Genomic DNA, 23,047 nt, shown 5'->3' with positions numbered 1-23,047 from the left:
TTTAAGGTTTAGGGTTTAGGGTTCAGGTTTCATAACACTTTAGTAAATTCTTTTAATATACACTTAAATAAAAGATTCAAAACACTTTTTAAAAGGTTATAAAATGCTTAGGGTTTAGGTTTTGTTGTTTTGGGTTTGGGTTTTAGGGTTTAGGGTTTAGGTTTTATAACACTTTAATAAATTCTTTTAATAAACACTTAAATCAAAGTTACAAAACTCTTGGTAAAATGTTTTAAATTGCTTAGGGTTTATGGTTTAGGGTTTATAATGCATTAGTAAATTCTTTTAATAAACACTTAAAAAAATTTAAAAAATGGTTTTTCAAATGTTATAAAATGATTAGGGTTTAGGGTTTAATGTTTTGGACTTAAAAGGTACAAAATTCTTGTTAAAATGTTATAAAATGCTTAGGGTTTGGGGTTTAGGCTTTAAATGTTATAAAATACTTAGGGTTTAGGGTTTATAAAACATCAATAAATTCTTTTTATAAACACTTTAAAAAATGTAACAAAACATTTGTTAAAATGTTATAAAATACTTATGGTTTAGAGTTTAGGGTTTGAGGTTTGGGGTTTAAAAGGTTATAAAATTCTTAGGGTTTAGGGTTTATAAGACATTAGTAAATGATTTTAATAAACAGTTTAAAAAGTTATAAAGCACTTCTTAAAATGTTTTAAAATGCTTATATTTCGAGTTTAGGGATTAGGGTCTAGGGTCTAAAACACTTCAGTAAATGCCTTTAATAAACACTTGAAAAAAAGTTACAAAATGCTTTTTAGAATTCTATAAAATGCTCAAGCTATAGGGTTTAGTGTTTAAAATGTTATAAAATGCTTAGGGTTTAGAGTTTATGGTTTATAAGAATTTATTAAATGCTTTTAAGAAACACTTAGAAAAGGTTACAAAATGCTTGTTAAAATATTATAAAATGCTTAGGGTTTAAGGTTTATGGATGGTTTAGTAAATACTTTTGATAAACACTTTAAAAACATTGACAAAACCCTTGGTAAAATGTTATATAACTCTTAAGGGTTTAGGTTTTATAAAACTTTTGTAAATGTTTTTATGATTAGGGTTTAGGGTTTAGAGTTTAGGAGTTAGGGTTTGCGGTGTAGGGATTAGGGTTTAGGGTTTCTGACACTTTAGTAAATGATTTTAATAAACACTTAAATAAAAGTTACAAAACGTTTTTAAAAATGTTATAAAATGCTTCCTATTAGGGTTTAGGGTTTAGGGGTTACGGTTTACGGTTTATAAGGCTTTAGTAAATGCTTTTAATAAACACTTAAATAAAAGTTAGAAAACGTTTTTCAAATTTTTGTAAAATCGTTAGGGTTTAGGTTTTAGGGTTTACAACACTTTAGAAAATTCTTTTAATAAACACTTAAATAAAAATTACAAAACGCTTTTAAAAATGTTATTAAAAATTTAGGATCTATGGTTTAGGGTTTAGGGTTTAAGGTTTAAGGCTTAGGATTTATGGTGTATAACACTTTAGTAAATTATTTTAATAAACAATTAAATAAATGTTACAAATAAATTTTAACATGTTAAAAAATTCTCAGGTTTTAAGGTTTATGGTTTAGGGTTTATAGCAATTTAGTAAATGTTTTTAATAAACACATATAAATAAAAGCTACAAAATGCCCTTTAAAATTTTATAAAATACATATAATTATTTATATAAAAACTTAATAAAATTTACAATCACCACTCTGAATTTCATTGTGCCAAAGAATCATTGTGTAGAGGAACTCCAAACAATGAACATCCCCACAAAGAAATTTTGCACACTTGAATGTCAACAAACCCACCTTAGTATGTCTTACCATATGGTACTTATTTTGATTTTTAGTTATTTGAAATAGCCCAAAGAGTATAAATTTACGCTAAAATATCCTTAACTTAGTACTCGTGACTTTTTTTCAATACTAGAAGCATTTACATATTTGGAACTTTGGCTATGCATGAGGGAAAATTCAAAAGAAAGAAAAACATATATCTTGGTATGCCTTACTTGATGATACCGATTTCAATTCTCATTTTGTTTGAAGGAGCCTTGAGGAGTACTAGTTTTTAGTAAAATATCCTTGAGCTAGTTTCTGCGAACTTAATATCTTTTGCAACTTTATATATTGTCACACCATTTTTTTGGATTTACCTTCAAAACCAGTATTTGAAATGAATTTTATTTGCAGTTCTAGGGATATAGAAGGAGAAGATATCTCTCCCTCCCCCTCTCTCTCACTATCCTCATTCCCCTCAATCTAACTATCTCTCTCCCCACTTCCCTCACCCTCTCTCAACCTCCCTCTCCACCTATCCCTATATTTCTCCCCCTCTTCCCTGCTCTCCCCACACCTCCATCCCTCTCTCTCCAACTCTTCCTCCCCCTCTCTACTCTCTCTCACTCCCTCTCTCCATATCTCTCTCTCTCTCTCTCCCCCCCCATATCTCCATCTCTCTCCCTCTCTCTCTCTCTCTCTCTCTCTCTCTCTATCTCTTTCTCCCCCTTTGTTTCTCTTCCTCTTGGTCCTTTCTCTCTCTCCCCCTCTCCCTCTCTCTCTCTCTCCCTCTCTCTCCCCTCTCTCCCTCCCTCCTCTCCCCCTCTCTCCTCTCTCCCTCTCTCCCTCTCTCTCTCTCCCTCTCCCCCTTTCGTACCGTTTCCCCTTCGCCTCCTCCTCTCCCACTCTCCATGTCTCCCCCCCCCTTCCATACCCACACCACTCTCTCTCCCTCTCTCTCCCTCTCTCTCTCACACACACACACTCACACACAATATTTCTCTCTCTCTCTCTCTCTCTCTCTATATATATATATATCCCCCTCTCCCTACACCTCCCCCCCTTCCCCCCTCTCACTATCTCTCTCCCTCTCCCTCTTCCACTCCCCCTGTCTTTCTCTCTTCCCCCTCCCATACCCCTCTCCAACTATCTCTCCCTCACTCCCTCTCTCTCTATCTCTCTCTCTCACTCTCTCCCCCCCCCCTACCACTCTCTCCCTCCCCCTCACTCCCCCTCACTCTCTCTCTCTCTCTCTCCCATCCCTCCCCCTTCTCTCCTCCTTATCTCTCCCATTCTCCCTCCCCCTCCCTCCCCCTCTCTGCCTCCCCCTCCCTCTCCCCTCTCCCTCTAGCTCACTCCCTCCTACTCCACCTCCTGCTCGCTCTCTCTCTCCCCCTCTCCTCTCATTATCTCCTTCCCTCTCCCTTTCCCTCTCTCTCTCTTCTTGTTATCTCCCTCTCTCATCCTTTCTCTCTCTATCTCCATCTCCTACCTTCTCCGAATCTAATTCTGCCTCTCCCTCCCTCTCCTTCTCTCTCTCTATCTCCATTTCGCCCTTTCCCATTCTGCATCATCAGGCCTCCCTCTCTAGCTTTCACTCTCCAAATCCTACTCTCCCCCTCCCCCTATCTCTCCCCACCATCTCCCTCTCGACTCCTCTCCCTCCCCATCACCCTATCATCCTCTCACTCTCCCCCCTCTCTCTCCTCCTCCTCCTCCTCTTTCTCTAACCCACTCTCCCTTTATGCCTCTCTCCCCCTTTCCTCCTCTCTCTCTCCTCCTCTCCCTCTCCCATTTGCTCGCTCCAGCTCTCTTCCCCTCCTTCTCCCACTCCACCAGTCGCTCTCCCACTCCCCATCTCCCTCTACCACTCTCTCACCCCTCTTTCTCTCTCTCTCTCCTCCTCCCCCTATACCACCCTCCCTCTCCCCCTCTCCCTCTCTCTCCCCTCCTCTCTCTCTCCTCCTCCCCCTCCCTCTCCCTCTCTCTCCGTCACCGCACTCCCCCTACCCTTCTCACTCTCTCTCCCCGCCTCCCTCAACCTCTATCTCTCCCTCTCTCTCCCCATCTCTTTCTTTCACTCTCTCTTCCACTTTTCGACCACCTTTCCCACTCTCCTTCTCCCTCCCTATCTCTCTCATTTTCCCTCCCCTGTCTCTCTCTCCTCCCTCGCTCTCCCTCTACCTATCTATTTCTCTCTCCCTCTCCCTCTCTCTCGATCTCCTCCCTCCCTCCTTTATCCCTCTCTCCATCTCTCTCCCTCTCTACCCTCCCTCCTCTCTCTCACTCTCTATCTTCCTCTCACTTTCTCTTCTTCTCCCTCTACCTCTCCCCCCCTCCCATCATCTTGCCTTCCCCTACTCCCACCCTCTTCCCCTCTCCATCTCTCTCCACCTATCCATTCCCCCCCACCCTCTCTCTCCCTCTCCCTCTCATTCCCTTCCTCTCTCTCGCCCTCCTACCCCCATTCCCTTTGTCTCTCTCTCTCTCTCTCTATTCCTCTCCTACCTCCCTCCGCTCTCTCGCTATTTCCCTCACTATCCCTCTCCCCGTCCCCCTATCATACAGTCTCCTCTCCCTCTCTCTCCATCTCCCTCTCCCCCTCTCTCGCTCTATTCACCCCATGCTACCCTCTTTGACTTTGTTTCCCACTCTCTCTCTCTCCCCTGTACCTCTCCTTCTCTCTCTCCCTCTCTCTCCCTCTCCCCGTTCCCCTATCTTGCTCTTTCCCCCTGCCACTCTCGCTCCCCTCTCGCTTTCCACCTCTCTTACCCCAGCTATCTCTCTCTGCCCCTCTTCCTTCACCTCTACCTTCCCCTCTTCCCTACTCCCTCCCCCCATCCTCCCCTCTCCCTTCCCCTCTTCCCTACTCCCTCTCCCCATCCTCCCCTCTCCCCTCATATCTCTCTCTCTATCACGCTTGTTCCCACTATCTCACACCCTTCCGCTCTCCCCCTCTCCCTACCCCTCTCTTCTTTCCTGCTCCCTCTCCCTCCCTCTCTTTCCCTCTCCCCCTCACCTTCTCTCTCCCCCTAACCCTCTCTCTCTCTCTCTCTCTCTCTCTCTCTCTCTCTCCCCCCATGTTATCTACTTCCCTCTCCTTTCCTTTCCTCCTCTGCCTCCTCCTCCCTCTCCCCTTGCATCTCCCTCTCTCTCTCCCTATCCCACTCTCTTCCTCCCCCACTCCCCCTCTCCCTCTCTCTGCCCTCTCCCTCTCACACTCTCTCTCTTCCTCTCCCTGTCTCTCTCTTGCTCCCTCTTCCCCTCCCCCTCTCTCTCTCCCCTTCATGCTCCTGCTCCCCCTATTTGCACCCACATATCTCTCTCTGTTCCACTCTCCCTCCCTCCTCTCTCTCTCTCCCCTTCCTCTCACACCCCCTCTACCTCTCTCCACCCACCCCTCTTCCGCTCTCTCTCTCTCTCCCACCTCACACTCTCATTATCTCTCTCGCTCTCACTATCACCATCATATCATCAATCAAGCTAAAGCATGCCATTTAACAAACAAGAAACACATGATTACAATTTCAAATTACATACAAATATTCTTAAATAAATGTTCATTCAACCATTCATATATATATATATATATATATATATATATATATATATATATATATATATATATATATATATGTGTGTGTGTGTGCGTGCAATTTCAATATGAAAAGCATACAAAATACAAGCTCAAAAAAGAAAACACTCAATATACAATTTCATGTCAAAATACAAAAGAAAATAGGCATCCTAAAAACCACTCACATATATATATATATATGTGTGTGTGTGTGTGTGTGTGTGTGTGTGTGATTTCTAACAAGAAAATGCACAATTCAAATAAATACACACTTACACAATTTCAAATAAACAAACAAAAATAGTACAATTTCAATTCAAAATATAAACATAAATACATAAAACGTTTTCAAAATCACAAACATATATACACCATTTCGATCGAGTAAATATATATCATACCATTCAGAATTCAACCAACAAAATTATATATTATATATAACTTCTTATTTAATTATATAAATATATAAAATGTTAAATAATACAATACAAAAAAACTTAAAAAATTAATGAATAGAAAAAGAAAAATGAATGGTTTGTTAATTACAGAAATATTTGGTGTTTTTCAATGCATTGTGTAAGATTGTGTAATTTGTGTTTGTGTAGAACTTTTTAAATCTTTTAGAATGTCAGCCTATTTTGGTTTAAATGCAGTTGTGATAAGCGTTATGATATGAAAGGATGATAATTGAAGTGTGAGATGACATGTTTTAAATATAAAAGTTGCAAAATAAAATGTACCTTAAAAAAATGTATTTTGATGTGTATGAATTTAAAGAAAAATAATCGACCGAAACAAAAAGTACAAGTCTATTCGAAGAAGAATGAGGCCGCATCCTCCTTGAGCACTTGGAAGGAGTTTTAACCCTTGTATAAAAAATATAACTTTATTAATAATTTTGTGCATAATTCTCTTACAATATCTGAGAAAAAGAAAAAAGAAAAGTAAAAACAAGAATAATTTATAACCAGTGGGGAACACCTTTTAAACAAAACCAAATAGTCCTGCCTACAAATAATAAATCTGCATGCAATAACACATATAGATGTTAGAGAAAAAAAGAATATTCTTAATAAAATATAAACAATTTTATCAATTTCATTTTTATATAAAAATAATAATCCTTTCTAAATTATACATTTAAAAAATGAAACAAATTTTCCCTTTCTTCACACTTTTCCTAAAAACATATATAAAACAGTTAGTTATATCTGAACCATTTGAAAGAACAAACCTACAATATAGCATATAAATATAATGGAAAAAATGCGAGACAGTTATATGAGTCATTTGCATAAAAAAGATTACAATATAACATATAAACATAAGAAAAAAATACACCTAATAAATAAAATATGATGAGAATTATTTTGATGATACAAATAATTTTCTTTTTAAAATGCATGATATATCTCTGCACGTGTGAAAGTAAAAGTAACATAGATAAATTTCATTTTATCTGCCGTTTACTATCTCCTGGAAAAACCTGTACGAATGGTAGAGGGTCGCCGTTTCAAATCTACACAGGAGGAAGATAAATGAGTAGGAATAGGTAATACCGAAGACCAGAGTAGGAATGGTAAAGATGCCAAAGTAGGAATGGTAAAGATGCCAAAGAAGGCGAAAGCTGTAATGTAATGTAACTAATTCGGGAAGATTGAAGCGAAAGAGGGTTAGGGCTATATATAACAGAGAATTTTCAATTGGCGCGAAAGAGCTGAGTTGTAATGTAATGTAACTGATTCGGAGGATTGAAGCGAAAGAGGGCTATATATAACAGAGAATTCCCAATTGACATGAAATTGATTCTGGAGGATTGAAGCGGAAGAGGGTTATATTTAACAGAGAATTCCCAATTGACGTGAAAGAGCCGAGTTGAATTGAGTTATTATTAATTTAAAAGCTGAATAAACTGGTGACAGATAAAGAAAGAGCAACTCACAGAATTCCCATTTGGGGCGAAAGCGCTGCCCTGATCACAAATAAGAAAGAGTAACTCAGAGAGCCTCTGCCTTAAATCCATGGCAGATGCACACGGTGGCACAAGGGTAATAGAAATTATTGAGGAGGAAACAGAGGGTTAAATCCATGATCCATGCCTGATGCACACAACACAAGGGAAATTGAAATTACTGAGGAGGAAATAGAGGCTTAAATCCATGGCTGATGCACACGGCACAACGGAAATAGAAATTACTGAGGAAATAGAGGGTTAAATCCATGGCTGATGCACAAGGGTAATAGTAATTATTATGGATGAAACAGAGGCTTAAATCCATGGCTGATGCACAAGGGTAGTAAAATTATTGAAGAGGAAACAAAGGCTTCAATCGCCGACTGAGTAATAGAAATTATTGTGGAAGAAACAGAAGCTTAAATCCATGACCGATTCACAAGGGTAAAATTATTAACGAGGAAACAGAGCCTTAAATCCATGGCCGATGTAAATGGCTCAATACACAACACGTTATAGAAAAAACCCTCCAATACACAGTGAGTGAGTTATACCGAGAGAGAAAAAACAAAAACCCACCAAACAAGGAACACAATACATAGCATCCATGGGTTAAGCTAATAAAAAGAAAGAGGTTATAGAGGAAAACCATAAACTAAACTAAACTGATAAACAACACATTAAACCCAAATACAAAGCTACGGGAAGTCATTTAAAAACCCACTCCGAATCGTGCTTGAATTGGCAAGGGATAAATTGGTTAAGCTAGAGTCGAAGACGTGTACACAGGCGGAGGGGGGAATGGAAGAAAAATTAAATGTAATAGAAATTATTGAGGAGGAGGAAGCAGAGCCTTAAATGCAATATAAAATTGGCTAAAGCACCATGTTTAAACTAATCAAAATGAGAGATACAGATACAGGGCCATCTCTACATATCTGTAATTGGGATTCGATTTGATTTCTTCAGCGAGGTACGCTTTGAACAGCAACAATGTCAAACACCTCTTTCATTCTTTCATTCATTTCCCTACAACGTCATCCCTTCATTCTTTCATTTCCCTGCAAATGAAATGGGATTAGTTTAGCAGACTAGAATAGAGATGAACAGAAATATTGAAATTAAATAGAATTTGATTCATACCGTTTCTGAGAGATAATTGATCTATGTGAGCCAAAAATGAACAAAGATAATTAGAATTAGTAATGAAATAGAATTAGCATTAGTTAAACAGAGTAGAAATGAACACAAACATTGAAATTAAATAGAATTTGATTCATACCATTTCTCAGAGAGATAATTGATAAGTCCACATATATGTTCATACCATTTCTAAGAGATAATTGATGAGCCCAAAAAATTGTTAAACAACTCAACTGCCCAAAACCACACATATACGACATGATCGACCGACTCAAACTTGACCTAGACACAGACAGACCCAAACTAAAATCATACCAGACTCGATACGGATAGAGGAAGAGTACAATTCTTGACAAATGATAAGACTCAATATGTATATATATATATAGCAATTCAATTCCCCAACTCCGATCAACGACTATGGAGTTTTCTCGCCCCTACCTCTAGAATCACTGAGAAAATCCGTGCGCTCTCTTCCCTTCAATTGAGAGTTCATGCTTTCTTTCTCAATTTCAATTCATGCACTTTTCTCTTAATACTTTTGCTTTTTTTTAATTTCATTTCTTGTACTTTCTATATTTGAAAATGATGGGTTGATTCTTTTTTTTCTTGGTTGTTTTTTTTCTTTCCATTAATGTTTTTATGCGGAAACGGAAAATTTCAAACACACATCTTGCCAATAAAGAAGTTTATATATTTTTAGTTAATTATTATTTAGTATTTATATTTTTCAATTATCACTGTTTTTTTATTTTTATAATTAGTCTAAGGAGAAACATTTTATTTTTTTGCTTAATTTCCTAACAAGATATGCACACTACAGAAGGCTTGAACAAATTTTTAGTAGCCAAGAAAGATTTCAGTGCTTTTCCTCTTTTGCATGGCTACTATTCTCAATGTCTCAATTTGATATGGCTTTTTGAAATTTATGATTTTTTTTCCTACCCACTTTTTTATTCAATCATATGTGCTTAATAGTTTTCTTGGAGTATGTATTTCACCATCAGCCTTACAAGTGCTTAAATTAAAATCAAATTAAATTTGCTTGATTGCATGTTCCTATTTAATATTCATGCAAACTATTCTGATACTCAATGTTCGTTGTAGACCTTGATGTCAAGGAATTGAGCAACTTTGTCAAATATGATTATGCAACCTTTTAGAAAGCTAATAGGAAATATATAAATTAAAATCTAAATTATACATACACATTCAAATTCAGAATTCAATACAAGAAACACATGATTACAATTTCAAATTACATACGAGTATTCATAAATAAATATTCATTGAATCATTCATATATATATGCAATTTCGATATAAAAAGCATACAAAATACAAGCTCAAACAAGAAAACACTCAATATACAATTTCATGTCAAAATACAAAAGCAAATAAGCATCCTCAAAGGCACTCACATATATATGTGATTTCAGACAAGCAAATGCACAATTCAGCTAAATACACACTTACACAATTTCAAATAAACAAACAAAAATTGTACAATTTCGATTCAAAATATAAGCATAAATACATAAAACATTTTCAAAAGCACAAACACATATATACAATTTCAATTGAGTAAATATATATCATACCATTCAGAATTCAACCAACAAAATTATATATTATATATAACTTCTTATTTAATTATATAAATATATAAAATGTTAAATAATGCAATATAAAAAAAAGTCTAAAAAATTAATGGATAGCAAAAAAAATATGAATGGTTTGTTAATTACAGAGATATTTGGTGTTTTTCAATGCATTGTGTAAGATTATATTTGTGTAGAAGTTTTTAAATTTTTTAAAATGTTAGACTGTGTTGGTTTAAATGCAGTTATGATAAGTGTTATGATATGAATAGATAATAATTGAAGTGTAAGATGAACTTTTTTCAATATAAAAGTTGCAAATTAAAATCTACCTTAAAAAATATAATTTCATGTGTATGAGTTTAGAGAAAGATAATCAACAAAAACAAAAATTACATAATAAATATAAAAAAAATGCACATAGTAAATAAAATATGAGATAAGATGAGAGCTATTTTGGTGATGCATTTAATTTTATTTTTAAAACCCACGATAGGTTTGTCCACCCAGTGTGTGAAAGTAAAAGTAACACAGAGATAAATTTCATTTTATCTGGCTTTAACTATCTCCAGGAAAAACTTGTATGAATGGTAGAGGGCCGCCCTTTCATATCTGCATGGACTAGATAATACCAGAGGATCCTTTATTTTCTTTTTTTAGGATCTTTTTTACTTTTGAGTGGTTTTCCTTAGCATTCTACACTCTTTTTTGGGAACAAGAACAAAATATTTTTTCTCTTAAAATAGAATAAATGTTTACATGTTTAGCCCTCTAGTTATGCCCAATGGGAAATTCAAAGCAAGGCAAAAACTAATGAAAACAAAACCACCTTAGTATGTCTTACCTAATGGTACTTATTTTAATTTTTAGTTGTTTGAAATAACCCAAAGAGTAGGAATTTTGGTTAAAATATCCCTAAATTAGTTTTCATGAAAATTTTGCAATGCATGAAATGGTTACATATTTAACAATTTGGCTAGCATGAAACATATTTTCATTTTCATTGTGTCTAAAATAGCCCAAAAGAGTTGAGTTTTAGTCAAACATCCTTGAATTAGTTTCCATGAACATAATATCTTTTGGAACTTTGTAGTTTGTCACACCATTTTTTTGCGATTTACCTGCAAACTTGGTATTGGAAGTGAAGTTCATTTGTAGTTCTAGGAATAAAGAAGAAAAACTTATATCTTATTTCTATGAATTTCTTTATTACAACATTTGTTTGACTTTATCATACCATTTCTTTTGTTTAGGTTAGGTTAAATTGTTTTGTATCATTGATTTATAATGAATAATATTTGTGAAGACATTTTCTCAAAAGAGTAAGGGAATTAACTCACTAGGAATACTATAACTCTTAATGTAGAGAGTTCTAGCATTATTGACAATGTGAAATTCAAGATTCAACATTAAAATTTGTTGGAAAGAAATTCGAGGATGGATGGGCCTTAATTGATTAAAAATACAAAATCATTCCATGCCTCATTTGCTACCTCATATTGGAGGTGGGATACAAAGCTTTATTGAGATTTTGAGTAGAAAACCCATTATTTTGAGCCTTGTTCCCTTGGAGGGTGTATGGTGCTCTTCCAAATAACGAATGATTCCCCATCAAGGCTTTATAGTGTGTTCGCGTGCTCTTACCCTTAATGACTTTACTTTCAACCCAAATATTTGTCTAAGTCTGGAATATGTGGCAAGGGGCAAACAAGATGAATTTAGACATAGAACCACGCACGACACATACCAACTCCTCAAGAAAACTTAGAGATACTTGAAAAATGATGACTATACATCAAAACACCACTTTATACACACTCCCCAAGTTCAATGACTGTAGTTTGTGCGACTATAATCCAAGAGTGTCATTTTACGATGAAAAATATGTTATAACCATGAAATGTACCAAAATATGTTCAAAAAATCACTGCACAATACCATATGGACAACTTAATCAACTAGGCCTAAGTGTTATCTAAAAAGGAAATTTGGTTCACAAGTTTTATAATTAATAACAACCATAAATTACAATATCTGTATGATTGGAACAAAAATTCTCTTAATATCCTCTGCTCCCTCATTCCAACCAAACTTTATAGATTGGGGTCTGGAGAATACCAACATACATAATTTACATACATTATTTTCAGATGGCTATGTGGCCTTAGAAAGATGTGATAGACACAAGAAGAAACCAAAACTAATGACAACATCTCTAGGAAGGGGATGGGGAGCATTACAAGGGGTGCTGCAAAGTATCCAAAACTGTTATGATTGTGGAAGTTAATATGTTCCACCCATGCCTTCAAGTTGCAGAGATGGTCGTTTGTGTGACACTAGCTATGCAGGAGGTTGTCCAACTGCTCTAGAATGGTATTCTGGCTGTATTGAATGTTAGTGACATAGGTAAAAATTTCGTTGCAGTCTTTGTACCTGTGGTCTCGGAGAATGTCAACGTCAAATTCTATGTGTTGCAGTTGCTCAACGATCGATTTCATAGAGGCATGAGCTACTAGGAGGCCTATCGAATTATTTGGGGAAAGAACCTCAATATCCTCTATTTCCTGACTAGAAGAGGTAGAGGAGGACGAGTGATGGCCTAGTATAGGGTGCCCTACCTAGGCCTGCTACCCCCACTCGTAGGGAGGGAGGCCCTGCTGGCATAACATTTCTCTATGCACTAATGGTGGCAGCTAACAATAGGGGGAGCCTATAGAGAAATTTGTCGAATATTTTTAAGGGAAGAAATATACTCTAGACCCAGAGACCTGAGAAGGGATGAGCCACTATCCTTATAGTACTACTAGGAATGTGAGAAGGGCTCCAGTTTATCCAACACAGTTTTCGGAGTAAAATAATTCTGAGACACCACCCCAAGGGTGCACATGAACATAAACCCCACCCCTAAATGGTATTCGAGAGACTGAAATGTCATTCGGACCAAAGGGGAGACCGACCTCAAAGCATAAAATACCGAATGACAAATAAAAATCCTCACACCTGTGAAGACCTGTGGTGGTCTGCATGAGCGGGAGAGGGTCCAAGAGCTAACAGAGTGATGAAAAGGCTTTGTTGCCAACATAAGTGAGGGAGAAGAACTAGACTGCGATTGTCTCTATACCATGGTCCCAAGGATAGACCAGGAGACTAATGTCAAACCACTTCAAGCTACTACAAGTGTCCTTTTCCTTCCTCACCCAAGGCTAGTGCCCTAGTGAGGCACCATAAAGACAAACTCGATCGATATCAAACTCCTTACCAAACAAACTCATTTCCCAAACTGTCGAATTGAGCCAAATCATGTACAAAGGTTTGCATTTATCCTCAGAGTGCTTGAGGGGGAGTGTCACGCCAGAGGAGTAGGTGTCAGGTCTTGTCATCACCGCAACATTATATTCACATGGAGTGTAGGCAGGCCTGGATGGCCAATCTCATGCCATTTGTACCAATGCATGTGCACCCCCATCGGGGGAAGTTGGTAGTGTTATGAAGGGAACTTATAAACTTATTTTTGGAATCCAGTGATACGCATTTTCACATGGGATACATGTGTCATTTTCCTTTTGGAAAACCACAATTACATACTATAAAATTCATGTAAAGTTTATTTTATATTTTAAATGATACATATTTTTCTTTTTAATTAAGTTCAACCAATAGCATACCTTTTAACAAGTTCATGTTTCTAATTGGATTATGGTACGCCAAGCATCTATTGTTTCTTTTAGATAAGTATATTCTTCGGCTATTACAACTGTTGTGAGTTACCTAATTTATGATATTCATCCGATTTTAATTTAAGCACGTGTAATGTTCATGGTGAAATTCATACTTTGATAAAACTATTAAGAACATACCTAAGATCAAATTAAAATGTGGGTATGAAAAAAACATAAGTTTCAAGAAGCCATATCAAAATGGGACGTTGAGAATACTAGCCATGCAAAAGAGGGAAATCTAGCATGCTAAAAAATGTGCAAGTCTTCTATAGTGCTACATCTTGTTAGCAAATTAAGCACAAAAAAATGTTTTTCACTGGGCTAACTATAAAAATGGAAGAGTAGTGATAGTTGAGAAATGTAAATACTAAATAATAATTCATAGAAATATATATCTGACTTGCAGTTGAAACAAATTGGTTTAAAAGATTCCTATCCACGCAAAACCCTCACATGTTGTTAGATCTCAAATCCAACTACATTAGGGTTGAGTTGACACAAATTGGTTTGAAAAATTCCCATCCACCCAAGCTCCTCATATGTCGTTAAATCTCAAATCCAACTACATTAGGGTTGATAAACAATATTCAGTTACATTTCTAAAAGCACTTAGTAAGTTTATTTCCTAGAAAAGTAAAATGGACAAGAATCCTACTCCAGTAATAAATAGAAAATTTTTATGGAAGACACAAATTAATTATGAGTTTTGAGATGTCCATGATTTTTTTTTTTGGCTTGGCTATGTGAAATATATCATGAGGTGAGTGTTTTGATGTTCATTTGAGTTTGCTAGCCATTTCATTTATATGGCTACACTAATTCCTATATTCTTATATTTTGAGGAAGACGCACCTCATTGTAAAGATTTGCACACACACAATTTTCCACTTGCCTTTATTAAAAATTATTAAAAACGCTTTTGCAAATTTGTCAATACACTTACTCTAAATACATATTGCTTTGCAATTTTAAATAAAAAATAATATTAAAATCCAAGAAATTTCATATAACAAGTATTAAATAAAATAAAAAATAAATAACATAATATATCCATCAAACTCTTTAGTCCCAAAGCCTTTAAACACCCTACTATAAACATCCCAAAAATAAATAAAATTTTAAAATAAAAATTAATTGTACACTAAATTATAAACTGCAAATAAAAAAAACAAAACATAAATTGAAGGCCTGTTAGCAAGATGTGCATTTCATATTTCCCTTATGAAAAAACATGGCAACAAAAGCATCAGCATGGACGGAAAAATCATGAACCTGGTAGCGAAAACATTTACGTGACATCTTTTTTCAAAAATAGAAAGCACAAGAATAGAAATTTAAAAAAACCAAAAGCATCAACCCATCCTTTTCAAAAAAGAGAAAAGCAAAAATTGAAATTTAAAAACACAAAAAATAATGGACTTTCAATTCAGAAATGGACGTAGAATTCGGATGATGGCAGCTCAAGCATTTTGTGCTCTCCAATCATGCATGGACTCTCGAGGCCTTTCATGCATTGGTCATGATTTTTGCAGACTATGAGACCAATTGGCACTGCAACATTTTCCTTTCCATGAAGCGCAGGTTTGGATCCTGCAGTTCCACGGGATCTGTGGGTTCCGCGGATCGGGTGTCATGGAGCTAGGAGGGAAGGAGCGAAGTTTCGACGATTTCCAAATGGGGTCTCGTTTGTGATCTAAAGTATAAAGTTGGGGTTATGCAGTCTGCATTTTTCACCGGGTGTTTGATCGGTAATTTTGATAATTTCACCTCTGAAGCTTTATATGCACTTTGCTACCGCTGGATCATTAAGAATTTCAAGTAATTGTTAAGAATTTGGTTGGTTACAGTTATTGGATCTTGATGTTTATTCACTGATGCAGGTGGAGGAATATTTAGGCAATTATCTGATTCTTCGCTGGGACGGAAGGGAGTGCTGAGGTTGGTCTGTATTTGCAATGCCATCCTCGGTTTCCTGACGGCCTTCTCGCTCAATTTCTGGGTTCATTTGATTATCCGTTTATTGACGGGAATTAGCACTGGCGGCGTTGGGCTGTCATCGTTCGTTTTGGCAACTGAACCCGTTGGGCCGTCTAAGAGAGGACGAGTTGGCATGTTGACTTTGTACATCTTTTCCCTCGGCATAGCTCTACTTCCAGCTCTCTCCTACTTTTCTGGCAGCTGGACATATCTGTACATAGTCGCTTCGATTCCTTTGGCCTTGAATTGCCTTTTCATTCTGCCATTTGTATCAGAGTCCCCGCGATGGTACCTCGTCAAGGGCAGGCTGGAAGATGCCATGAAAGTCATGAGATCGATTGCGGCTAAGGACGAGAAATCTCTGCCGGCGGGAGTATCGTTGGCATTGGACGGGGACGAGCATGATTCTGCAGAGCCTGAGGAACGATCGGAAAGCCTGGTGGACGTATTCAAGTTTCCCGTGACACCGATGAGGATGGTTTTAATGGCGTTCAACTGGTTGGTCTGTGGTGTGGGGTACTATGGATTAAGGCTCAACGTGGTAAATCTGAGTACTAATTTACATGTGAGCCTTTTCCTCAACGCAATCACAGAAATACCCGCGTACGCCCTTACGGTGGCCATGCTCGACAAATTCAGAAGGGCGATGCTCGTTTTGAGCGGACTGGGTTGTCTGTTGGGAAGCCTGACGTCGACGGTACTCAATGTTCAGGGTTCGAATCCCGATCCAACACTGGTCACATGGGATTCTTCATTGGCGTACAGTTAGCGAGTGGAGTCGTTGAAATATTTCGTACGGTGCGGACGTATAACTTGATATTATATACACATGCGAGCGGTTTCCAACTGTAGTCCGGAATGCAGCTCCACGTTTAATTCAATTCTATTTAATTTCATTTCAGAGTTTATTATGTTCATCTTTGATTTGGTGCAAGAGCTAATTCCATTTTATCACCTTGTGTTTTTGTTGGGTGTATTGTAAAAATGAAGCGCTGGCATTGCAGGAAATAAATGAAAGAAGAAAAGAAGTGGGGATTGTTCAAAGCTTAGTTTATCTAGCTAAAGAAATGAAATCGAATGAAATCTCAATTCCAGTTATTTGTATCTGTATCTATTTCTTTTTTATTATTTTACAGTCGATTCTTTAGCCACTTTTATTTTGAATTTAAGAGTCTGCTTCCTCCTCAATAAATCTTATCTTTTCTTCATTTCTTCAATCTGCGGTTGTATGCATGTCTCACACTCTAGCTTGAACACTTTATCCTGTCCCCTAGGAATTCAAGCATCACTAGCTCTGAATTATTTGGATTTGATTAGTTTGTTATTTTCCTGTATAACACCTCCCATGGTTGTGTCTTGTGTTCTTTTCTCCTTTAACCTGTGGTTTGGTTGTTGTTTTTTCCCCTTTTCATATAACTCGTTAGTTGTGTATTGTTTTAAGCATCAGGGATGGATTTAAGGCTCTATTTTCCTCAATAATTTTACCCTTGTGCGGAGTGCACAAGGCATGGATTTAAGGCTCTGTTTCCTCAAGAATTGTACCCTTGTGCTGAGTGTATTAGACATGGATTTAAGGCTCTATTTCCTATTCAATAATTTTATGAGCCATTGATTTAAGCCTGTTTTTCCTCCTCAGATGTGTCCACCATACCACTGCTATTAGATTTAATGAATTTCTCATTTAAGGCTCTATTTCCTCTTCAATAATATTACCCGGTATGAATTTAATGCTCTTTTTCCTCCTTTACGAGCCATGGATGTGTCCACCATACCAATGAATTTTTCATTTAATGCTATGTTTCCTCTTCCATAATTTCAACCATATCATTTCTATCCACCTGTGTAAGCATGTCTCTGGATTCAGATTTAGCTTAGCTACACGTCTCTGTCTATTGTGTTATGCAACCATTGCTTTAATCCAATGTTTTTAACATGTCAATTAAACCCACTAATAAATTTATTGGATGCTCAAACTCATTAGTGGAACCAACTTCCCTCTTATATCATCTTGCAGTTATCCTTCCTTTCTTTTGACAGGTCTATTAAACTAATACATACATATAGCTATGTCTTATGAGTTACTCTTTTTTTCTTATCATCACTTGTTTATTCAACTTTTACATTAATAATAATCCAATCCAGATCAAGTCCTGTGTGTCAATTGGGAACTCTCAGTTATATATGTATAGCCCTTTTTAGTTTCAATCCCCCCAGAATGAGTTACATTACAACCTTCCCCTTCTTTGGGGATTCAACTCCCCCTCCAAGTCTCGTCTAGTATTAGCTAGTCTCTCTATCATTCCTATTTTTTTTTCCCAAGATAGTTTAAGCCACATAAATTGAAATGACCCTCTACATTTGTTGTTTTATATTTTTCACATAGCTGCTAGAAAAACCTTTCATGCATTTTAGAACTGAAATTAATTACATCTGTTGTTTTATATTTTTCACACAAAAATTCTCTCATACATTTTGAAATTCAAATTAATTATATCATTACATATAATCGTAATGCATAATATATATTTTTATTTAAATTATGTTTATTATTTTTTGGATTATTTCATTAATAAAAATATTTGTTTATTTATTTATGATGTGTATATTATTGCATGGTTGTTTCTAGGAATGACTCATAAATCAGTGTTATACATATACATTTACGAAAAATGGGAAGGAATGTATGTTTATTTTTGTATATGCGATATAAATTATTATTACTTTTATATAAAAAAGAATTGATAATTTTGTTTTTATTATCTATATATCTGATATATCTGATAGAAAAGAAATTGATAATTTTCTTTTCATTATTTATATATTCCATATAGATGATTATCACTTTTATATAAAAATTAAATTGATAATTTTCGATATATCTCGCTAAAAATATACATTTTTCTCTAATATTTATGTGGTATTGCATGCAAATTTATTTACAGGAATGACTTCACCTTCTAGTTTTTCTAATATTTATGTGGTATTGCATGCAGATTTATTTACACTAAGGACTTCAACTTCAAGTTTTTTAATATTTCTGTGGTTTTGCATGCAGATTTATTTACATAAAGGACTTTACCTTCTAGTTTTGCAGAAAGGGTTCTGGCCAAAGTAAATATTGATGTAGTTATATATTATTGTTTTCCCAAATATTGTAAGAAAATTATGACACAATTATTAATAAAATTACTTTTTATGGAAGGGGTTAAAAATATCCCTTCCAAGTGCTCAAGGAGGATGGGGCCCCATTCTTCTTTGAGTAGTGTAGTATTTCTTGTTTGTGTTGATTGTTTTTCTTTAAACTCATATGCATCACAACACATTTTTTTAAGATACATTTATTTTATAGCATTTATATTTGAAGCATGTCATGTTACAATTCAATGATCATCCATTCATATTATAACACTTATCACAATTGCATTTAAGCCAAAACATACTTACATTAAAAATGTTTAAAAGATTTTACACAAATGCAAATTATACAATCTTCCACAGTGCATTGAAAAACACTAAATATCTTTCTAATTAACAAGCCCTTCATATTGGAATTTTTTTTTGCTCGTTTTCTTTTCGGTTTTTCATTTCCTTTTAAAGCTTTTTATATCGTATTTGTTTATATATTTATATAATTAGATAAGAGTATACACATATAATTTAACTTCATACATATATTTGGTTAAATTCTGAATGGTAGGATACATATTTACATATTTGAATTTGTATATATATGATTGTGGTTTTCGAAATGTGTATTTGTGTTGATATTTTGAATTCATGTGTGTACCATATTTGTTTCTTCATTTGAAATTTTGTAAACTTGTGTTTAGTTGAATTGCATGTATATGTGAGTGGTTTTGACGGTTTGTTTATTTGAATTGTGCGTTTTCTTGTTTGAAATTTTTTATATACGAGAGGTTTTGACAATGATTATTTTCTTTTGTATGTATATTGTGTGTTTGCTTATTTGAACTTGTATTTTATATGTTTATTTTATTGAAATTGCATATATACATGAATGATTGTATGAATGTTTATTTATGAGTATTTGTATGTAATTTGAAATTTTAATCATGTGTTTGTTGTATTAAATTATGAATTTGAATGTGTATGTATAATGTAGATTTTAATTTGTATATTATGAGTTTACTTTTCTTTAAAGTTGCATAAGCATATTTTAGTGTTTTCTTTTATTGACTTCAAATTCTATGTTGTGTGTTTAGTTGAATTTGTATATTGTATGTTTGTTTATCTCAACTTGTACTTTGTATGTTTCTTTATTTGAAATTAGATATATATGTGTGTGTGTGTATGTGAGTGAATGCTTATTTATGAATATTTGTATTAGAGGTGACTTGATATGGTGATAGTGTGTTTGTTGTATATAATTGTGATTGAAATTAATTTTATAGCGTAAATATTGTGTAGTAGGTTTTATATTTTGGGTTCCCTTATTTAATGTTGTAATGGCATGTTTGAGTGTTTGTTTTTGTATTGACATGAAATTGTATAATGTGTGTTTCCTTATTTGGAATTGTATATTATGTGTTTTTCTATTTGAATTTGTATTTTGTGTTTGATATTTAAAAATTAAAAATTGTATATTTTCTTATTTAAATTTGTATTCTAGGTGTTGTTTGAAATTGCATATACATGTGAGAATCTGTTTTTGTCAAATATTTGTATGTGTAGGTAACTTTCTCAATGTTTGTGAATCTATGTGTTTAAATTTTATATTCCATTGCATTTGAAATTGTATTATCTTTTCTTATTTGAAATTTATTAAGCATGTTTACAGAATGTTTTGTCAATGAATGCTTATGTTTCTTATGTTGATTTGTATTAGCCATGAATTTTATTATAAAATTGTATGTGTGTATTTTATATAGATTTAATTAAGCCTTATATTTTTATTGTATAATATTTTAATGTTTATTTATTATATTGAGTTTTAATTATAATGAGATTTGTATTTTTTATTTTTTATTTTTCCTTTTTCAATTGTATTTTCATTTTCCATTTAAAGGTTAATAAGTTAATTCCAACATTTGAAACAAAACATAAATTTTTTTATCACATAATATTTTAAGATAAAAAAAAAACATAATTAGTAACTATTTTTTAATAAATATTACTACCACACCAATAATAATGTGATTAATGCAAAATTTTATCATAATTTATTTTCATTAACGTTAATAAAATAATATGTTTTTCAAAGATATACATTAACATCATTAATCATTTAACATATTAAATCAATATAATAACTATTTTTAATAAATATTACTACCACACCAATAATAATGTGATTAATGCAAAATTTTATCATAATTTATTTTCATTAATGTTGATAAATTAATATGTTTAAAAAAAATATCCATTAACATCTTTAATAATTTAACATATTAAATCATCTCTCCATGTTGATATGTAAAAGAGCCCATATCAACAATGCAAAGTTTTTGGGGCATTTAAGTTTCCACCTTCACGTGGTTGACCCTATTAGTAGAGATTATGATCTCGAAGCAAGGAGGAGATTTTTAAATTGTTAATGCAAATTATCATAACACATATTTAAAAATAAATATATTTAACCATTTTAAAATATAACATTTCAAACAAATGAACATGAATCAATCACTACATTATTATATAAGAAAATATTAATTCAATCAAACCTTTTCATGAATAAATTGACCTATTAATATTAAGTCTCCTTGTTTCTTTGGGGAAATTTCATAGGTTGAGTTAAGGCAAGATGGAAAATATGACTCGTCCAACAAGAGAACCTTGAGGGAACCTATTAGATCCGTTCCTATGTTGGTATCTAAACTGCTCAACTTGGTGTAAGTCTTCTTGTGTGTTAGCATTTTTCCAGTCTAGTAGAGAAGGGAAAAGGGGAAAATCTTAACCACTTTTCAACATGTTAACAATGGAAGTTAACATGTTGAGGCAGCCGATTCTCACCTAAGTATTAGACCCTTATGATCATATATGTTATTTACTCGTGTAGACTACATACTAATGATACGTTTAATAGAATTCTTGTCATGGTTAGTAGGGGTCTAGTGAAGGTCTTATTGAATTTATTTCATTTTTATTGTCATTTCCTTGTTATTTTATTGTTCTAAAGATGTGATTCAATTTTGGGCAGTGACTTGGGTGATGGGCTTGAAAAAGTGGCTCAAATATCGGGGATGCTTGCAAAACACTGAAAAAATAATCCATGTGAGAGTGTCCAGAGGTCCCTGGACTCTAGCATGCCCATATCATGAGAACATCAGAGGTCATGTAGTCCAAAATTTCAGTGGGACCGAGGTGCTGGTTGGAAAAATGGTTGGGTTGGTTCCCAAGGGTCCTAATGTTGATGTTTGAGGTATGTATGGTGTTTTTCTATTGGCTCCACTTCCTTAGCATAACTTAGGAGATCAAATAATATCATAGTGGCCTCTCGTCACATATTTACCCTGACTAGTCAGTTACCTCGGTAGATATGGGAGGAGGGTGTTACACTTCCCCACATTCTTGTGGATGGAATCCTTCATAGTAAGTGTGATGGTTACATATAACAATTTCAATCTTTCCTTGACTAAATTACATAACTATAAAATTTAGTTAGAGAAATTCAGTATTTGAAGGTAATTCATTACCTCGTGGAACAAATTTTTAAAGACTTTAATGTAAGTATCCATTATATATATTGATAATAATATGAAATATGACAATGTATTTTCAAGAGGGGCTAGATAAATAATAAAGATAATCTAATTTTCAGGTCATGGTCAAGCCTGGACAACAGATTGATGTGTAAGATCACCTTGTTTGTGTGACAAAGGGTTTGCCTTCACGTAGTGATTTCATTTCTAAAATCTATTGTGGTGTACATATCCCCCTCTAGATTTGAACACGTGGCACAATAAATCTACAGACACCACCACACCTTTTGATAGAAATCTTGCAATTGGGTGGGTTAGAAATATGACTACAAAAATACTATAGAAGAACTACAAGGATTGCAAGGTTTAAGAATGTTACAAAACAATTTTAAAATGTTATAAAATTCTTAGAGTTTAAGGCTTAGGGATTAGGGTTTAAGGTTTAGCGTTTAGAGTTTACGTTTAGGGTTTAGGGTTTCTGGTTTACAGTTTATGGTTTAGGGTTTGGGTTTAGAGTTTAGGGGTTAGGGCTTACGGTTTATAACATGTTGGTAAATTCTATTAGTAAACAGTTAAACAAAAACTACAAAACACTTTTTAAAATGTTATAAAATGCTTGTGTTTTAGGTTTTAG

At 34.6% G+C, this 23,047-nt stretch overlaps 1 protein-coding gene across 2 annotated transcripts in view; it reads left to right on the top strand.

Moving 5' to 3' along the window:
* The window catches only part of LOC149178045 (organic cation/carnitine transporter 4-like), a 184,539-nt gene that overhangs the window by 30,547 nt on the left and 130,945 nt on the right, over positions 1–23,047 (top strand). The window contains exons 2-3 of one of the 2 annotated variants that reach the window (XM_089420264.1): positions 15,359–15,525; positions 15,658–16,534. The exons of the other annotated variant lie outside the window; for it this stretch is intronic. Of the exons in view, the coding sequence (XP_089276390.1) occupies positions 15,492–15,525; positions 15,658–16,523 (900 nt within the window). The 5' untranslated portion in view covers positions 15,359–15,491 and the 3' untranslated portion in view covers positions 16,524–16,534. Of the gene's footprint in view, positions 1–15,358; positions 15,526–15,657; positions 16,535–23,047 lie in introns of those variants that run through there. 2 annotated transcript variants of the gene reach the window in all.

The sequence above is a fragment of the Pinus tabuliformis genome, chromosome 4_1 (assembly GCF_031772625.1).
Source record: "Pinus tabuliformis cultivar Carrire ecotype Pingquan chromosome 4_1, CPIR1, whole genome shotgun sequence".
NCBI classification, from domain to species: Eukaryota; Viridiplantae; Streptophyta; class Pinopsida; order Pinales; family Pinaceae; genus Pinus; species Pinus tabuliformis.
This window is presented reverse-complemented; position numbering and strand designations above follow the sequence as displayed.